This window comes from Bison bison, unplaced genomic scaffold (genome assembly GCF_000754665.1).
Source record: "Bison bison bison isolate TAMUID 2011002044 unplaced genomic scaffold, Bison_UMD1.0 scf7180017864243, whole genome shotgun sequence".
Taxonomy (NCBI): Eukaryota; Metazoa; Chordata; class Mammalia; order Artiodactyla; family Bovidae; genus Bison; species Bison bison.
Genome location: NW_011494815.1, coordinates 4,062,974 through 4,069,170, shown reverse-complemented (window position 1 = coordinate 4,069,170; position 6,197 = coordinate 4,062,974). Strand labels below are relative to the sequence as shown.

Here is a 6,197-nt window from a genome sequence, read left to right as displayed (position 1 = left end):
CTCTTCCTCAAGGTGGAAGGGGAGGAGGGCGACTGCTGTTATGTGCCGCCAGCTCCTCTTCCCAGGCCAGGCAGGGCCTCTCCTCCTCCAGGCTGACCCACGTGCCTCCCAGGGTTGATCTCACAAGTCACTGGTTCCACAGAGGGGTGGACGTAGAGCCTCATCACTTTGTCAGAACATGACTACTAACAATTTTCCACACATACCAAACTTCACAGGTGATCCCACGGCCTCCACCCGCCTCCCCACCTCTCCCCTCCCCTTTGAGGAGACGGACCAGAGGCTTCCCTTTTGGTTTTCCTCCCTGGGAATCAGTTCATACGAGATGCTAAATCTGACAGTGAGCATTATGAGTTTATCCACAGACAGACTTGTAACTGCATATGCTAGATTAAGAGAAGACACATGCTCACTACTTTCCTAAACACAAGAACTGAAGGATTTTGCTCAATTATGCACAGTGGTTTGGGGTGTCTCAAATAAACTGTATAAAAAAATGAACTCATGTTCATGTATGAATTAAACTGACTTCATGAGCTCTACAGAGACATATTAACCTGTGCTGTTCCCCTGGAAGCTCTCAAGCCAGGGCTCAGCCTAACAGATGCTGCCCAAAGGGTTGGAAGGCCACAGGGATGGCCCAGAGAAGGCCAGGTCAGTCACCCAGGGGTCTCCTCAGACTGTCTCAGATGCTACCTGGTGGCTTCTATGCTCTGGGCTACCCAATCCTCTTATAGAGATGGGAAAATATTCACCCATGAACACTGCTGTGTCTGGATTTTAAACCTTCAGTATTGGGCTGGGGCAACAACAGAAGCTCAGGGTCTGTACTTTAAAACCACAGAATAGAACAGTAATAAAGCCCACGATGGAGGGGGGTCGACTTCACTTTTGGTTAGTTTTTTACCTGAAAACAGTAATCTAGGCCCAGGAAAGATGCTGTAAGTGGCATGAAAGTGTGAAGAAGCGAAGCAGAAAACGGGCTTGTTGTTGGGTGAGATGTGTCAGGCTGGACCGGCCCCCGAAATCTGCACGGAACAAAGGGTAAACGCGCCGTAGAAGACCCCACTAAACAGGACTGCACGTCATCAGAACAAAGACGACACTAGCTCTTCTGACTTCCAAACTGTAACGTGTGTAATACAAGTTGGTTAAAATACCGCTAAAACAGCACATACAGAAACAACACCTTACTTGTCGCTCCCTATTCATAAGTACACACTCCTTTTACAACTTTGTCTTTAAAACTGGGAAAAATTGTTAAAACATCTATCTAACAATGATGTTTTCAAAAGTATATACACACCTGTTAGTCCAGAGAATGCTCGCTCTGGACCCAGTGTCAGCACCATCAAAGTGCAGCATCTGTGACTGCAAATCAGACAAAAAAAATACAGTACTTTCTGAAGCCTAGAACCAGCTCATGATAAACTTTAAAGCATTTCTGGCAGACAGGCGTGTCCTCAAGGGTGTTCCTTTTAGACAGGCACAAAGTTGCCACTGGTTACACGTAAGTGCGTTTTGCATCACTGTATACAAGTATATAATATTCTCATCAGAAGGTATATAGGAAATTTAATTAAATGCTTCAGTTTTACAAAAATTGCTAAAAAATGTTTTTGCACTTCAACGTTTAATTTTTCAATGTGCCACTTCTAACATCAATTACAGACTACTTTCCGACTGCATTACTCAACCCTAAGGAAGAACGTGGTTTCAGGGACTGGATCCCTTCTCTGAATGTGTGCACTGCACTCAGAAATGCAGCAGCACAAGCACTACACCTATGAACTCTCCACTTATTAGTCTTCGAAATCTGCAAGAGCCACTCACAGCCTGCAGTCTTAAACCCCATGGCATTAACCACCAACCAACCAGAGATTTTAGTTCCAGTCCTACAACTGGCATCGGCATTATCTCGAGGTCAGGCTAGAGCAAAGTGCTGGGGAGGTTGCTGCTCTGCCAGCGCAGGCAGGTGGTCTTCGAGTGTTTGTACAGGTGGCTGGACTGACTGAACCTCTTGCCGCACTTCAGGCAGGCATAGGGTTTTTCACCTGTGTGAACACGGATGTGCTTCTTGCAATCTGTCAAGGTCAAGAAAGTCTTGCAGCAGATTTTGCAGGCGTACTTGCGAGCCCCCTCTACAACCAAGACATTGTGCTCCGATAAGGCCTTCTTGCACTTTGACAAGACATCAGCAGATGCCCTCGTCAGCTGCGGGGGGCCGGGCTGGGAAGGGAGGCCGTTTTCAAATGAGGATGTGGCAGCATTCATCATTAGCTGGGAACTGGCAGAATTCTCTGGGATCTGTGAGCTCCTGACAGAAGTTACCACTGGCATTTTGGGAGCTATACGGCGGTAGTATGGAAAGTTACTGGCTCCTCCTCGAGGGGAACCCATCATTACCCTGGAGAAGGAGGAGTGCAATCCCAAACCGGACCTGGAAAAATCCATCCCAAACTGTTCTCCTCCTTGGTAGCCTGAGGTCTGCACACACGGTAGGCCCATCACATCCTGCATGGGCCTGACAAAGTGGGAGTCCGCGGGCTCGCTGAATGGGTTCTCCACATGAGCACCAGGGGCCGAGGAGGGCCCGCTCGCAGGCCCAGCCTCTGGACTCAACAAATAAGGGGCCTCCCCCTCCAGCCTGCAGTCACTGGTTGTGTTTGGGAGATTATCGTCATTGTTCTGATTGGTACTAAAGTTACTTCCTCTGCTCTTGTTAAGAAAATTTGAAATACTAAAGGTGGATTTATGTTCGAGGTTATTGGTGACTTCCAAAATGTGGATGTCCCCTACCCGGTCAGTGCTAGACTGGGGATCTGAAAAACTCCGGTCGCTGCTCTCTGGGCTGAGGTCTATCTTCTCAGCACTGACCACCACCCCCTCCACCTCCACCGACTCGCTGCCTTCCGCTTGGGAGGTCACATCACTCACTTCGTCCTGAGGCTCAGGAGAGCTCAGGGGCTCAGATTTGACCACCACCCTCATGTGCTCCTTCTCACCAAGGCCCACCTCCGGGTTTTCACACTGAAAAGCACTCTTCTCAGCTGTGGTTTCCTGCTCAAAACTAGTCTCGACCTGAGTGGCACGGGAGGCCATGGAGAGCTGGGCCATGTTGCTGGCGCTGTTGTCGGACTGGCTGGGCACCTGGGCATCTTCTTGAGCGCCGAAAGACTGGTCAAACATGATGGTGCTGTCGTCTGGGTTGTCGGCCATCCCATCCGCCTTAGGGTTGTCCACGATTTTCAGAGAATCTGGAGAAAAGAACTCCTCCCGGGAATGAACCCCCGGCCCGTTCTCTGGCGTCACGTCGGAGATGGCAGACTCGTCCAGGGTGGGTCGGAGGCGCTGTCTGGCCCGCTCCTCCGCAGACTGCTTGCGCTTGTGCAGGCGGCGCATGGGGAAGGGTGTCCGCTGGTCCAGGTTACCGCGCAGCGAGGAGCTCATGGGGGCTGGCTGCTCCTCACCGCTCTGGCTGGAACTGAGGGCGGAGCTCACAATGCTCAGTCCCAGCTGCTGCAGCATAAAGGAGCGCTGCATGCGGGCGCTCTGCTCCTGAACACGCTCGCTGGGGGGAGACATGGGCAGCGTCCGTGTCGTCAGGTAATGTTTACATGCCTTAACAACAGAGTTCAGGTGCAGGTGAGAGGCTGCCAATAAGACATCCATGACATTGCTCTCCCCCAGCATGAGAGTGGAGGTGTACATCATGTCAATCAGTGCGGCGAAGGCCTCTGCTGTCACCACTTCGCTATCCAGCTGGATCATGTTCATGGTCTGATCTCCCTCTGCCACTGAGAACAGGGCTCGGAAATGCGTGCTGCATGCTGCTAGTACTGAGCGGTGGGCTTTGAAATGTCTGTTCCCCACTACAATGACACAGTCACAGAGCTGGCCATGAAGTCTTTGATAGTTCAGCTGCTGGAAGATCTGTTCAAAGTGACCAGGAAAATCCATGATCCTACAATACAAAGAAAAAAAGAATTAACATGCAGAACAGCTTAAGTCAAAGTCAGAGCACAGAGCGGGCACTGACCAGAGAGGCATGAATGGCCAAGCGTGGACCTTTCAAAGCTTGTGGTGTTTCTGATGGGGGCACACAGACTAAATACCTGTCCAATAAGGAGCAAATGCTGACTCAGCTAACAGCCTCGGAAATCTACATGGACACGCGCAGATCAGCAACTGGCTGTTTACAGGTTTCCCTTCATCTTAAATGACCCACTTTTAACACTTGGGGCCATTGTTAGAAAAGACCAATATGTGGGTGACGCAGCATCTATACCTGAGAAGTCAAGAGTTCTGCATTCCTGAGAACAACAAACTCCAAGAAACTCTAAACTGAGACTTTTGGCGACCTTAAACGATGAAAAGTGCAAATCAACATTAGTGGGAAGATGTCCAGTTCCAAATGGTAGTAGACTGCACACATGCATTTACCCTCTCCACCCCATACATACTCCCGAAACCCCATTAAAAAGACACCAATGTTTCTTGATTTGTTGTTGTTTTAAAGGTAAAAACTCACAAGAAAAAAAGAATGGGAAAGAGGTATTAATGGCATTTTGGAAACTGGTGAGCAGTTAAACAAATGTGTGCTGACTTAGCACACCCAGAAAACTGAACCCTAAGTTACAGTCCATGGAGTCACAAAAGAGTCGGACATGACTTAGAGACTAAACAACAACAATTAAAACTGGCAGTGGTTAAATCTGACTTATATATATAAGTCCCCAGCCACCCAGAGGCTCAGAACTGGCTGCCACGGTGCCAGAGGAAGTGCAGCAAAAATGATGCCAAGACAAAAGGACTGGCTAAAAGTCTACTCAAAAAAAAAAAAAACAAACGGAGGTTCCACACTGCGGCACAGAAAAGGTAAACGCACAGATACAGAGAATAGATTAATGGCTCTCTGGGGCTGGGCTCAGGGCAGGACTGCAATAAGTGACTTTCAGGGACATGATGGAAATGTTCTAATATGATGATTACGCATCAAATTTTCTAAAAATACTTGATCTGTACACCTAAAATGGGGAATTTTAAGTCGCTCAGTTCAGTTGCTCAGTATGTCTGACTCTGCAACGCCATGAATCGCAGTACGCCAGGCCTCCTTGTCCATCACCAACTCCCGGAGTTCACTCAAACTCACGTCCATCGAGTCGGTGATGCCACCCAGCCATCTCATCCTCTGTCGTCCCCTTCTCCTCCTGCCCCCCATCCCTTCCAGCATCAGAGTCTTTTCCAATGAGTCAACTCTTCGCATGAGGTGGCCAAAGTACTGGAGTTTCAGCTTTAGCATCATTCCTTCCAAAGAACACCCAGGGCTGATCTCCTTTGGATTGGACTGGTTGGATCTCCTTGCAGTCCAAGGGACTCTCAAGAGTCTCCTCCAACACCACAGTTCAAAAGCATCAATTCTTCAGCACTCAGCTTTCTTTATAGTCCAACTCTCACATCCATGCATGACCACTGGAAAAACCATAGCCTTGACTAGACAGACCTTTGTTGGCAAAGTAATGTCTCTGCTTTTGAATATGCTATCTAGATTGGTCATAACTTTCCGTATTATACCACAGTAAAACTCAATTAAACTTCAAAAAAAAAAACGCGGAAAGAAAAACAGGAGATGAGCAAGGTCTAAAACCACCATTTCAGACTACATTTTGAACTTTAGGGCTTCTCTAAAACCAACGAGGGGCTTCCTTGGTGGTCCAGGTGGTCCGTGCTCCCAATACAGGGGGCCTGGGTTCACTCTCAGGTCAGGGAACTAGATCCCACATGCCACAACTAAGACAGTGCAGCCAAATAAATAAATATATATTTTTTTTAAAAAGACGAAAATAAAACCAAACAGAGTGCTTAGAACATCACATATATCTTTGATAATACTATGGAATTACTAGGTTTTTTTTTTTTTTTTACCCCTTATGTGTGATAATGGCATTCTGATTTTTTTCCCCAAAGGAATAGTTTTTAAAGAGAAAACACTAGAATATTTACAGATGAAATGACATGATGTCTGGCATTTGTTTCAAAGTTTATTTTATCTGCATTGGAAAATTTTCATAAACGTTAAAAGGAAAAAAGAGATCACATCACTAAGTAGAAAAATTTCCAAAGCTGAGTTTGGAATCATTAAATATCTGGACATTTTCATCTCCTGGACTCATTAGAAACAAGAATTTGTTCTCTCC

General features: G+C 47.4%; 1 protein-coding gene across 3 annotated transcripts in view; it reads right to left on the bottom strand.

Moving 5' to 3' along the window:
• Positions 1–1,560: 1,560 nt before the first annotated feature.
• ZBTB5 (zinc finger and BTB domain containing 5) overlaps positions 1,561–6,197 on the bottom strand; it is a 25,860-nt gene continuing 21,223 nt past the window's right edge. For 2 of the 3 annotated variants that reach the window (XM_010847090.1, XM_010847092.1), the window contains one exon: positions 1,617–3,964. In XM_010847090.1, the coding sequence (XP_010845392.1) occupies positions 1,930–3,964 (2,035 nt within the window). In that variant the 3' untranslated portion in view covers positions 1,617–1,929. Of the gene's footprint in view, positions 3,965–6,197 lie in introns of all 3 variants that reach the window. The other variant, XM_010847091.1, reaches the window with a different exon arrangement.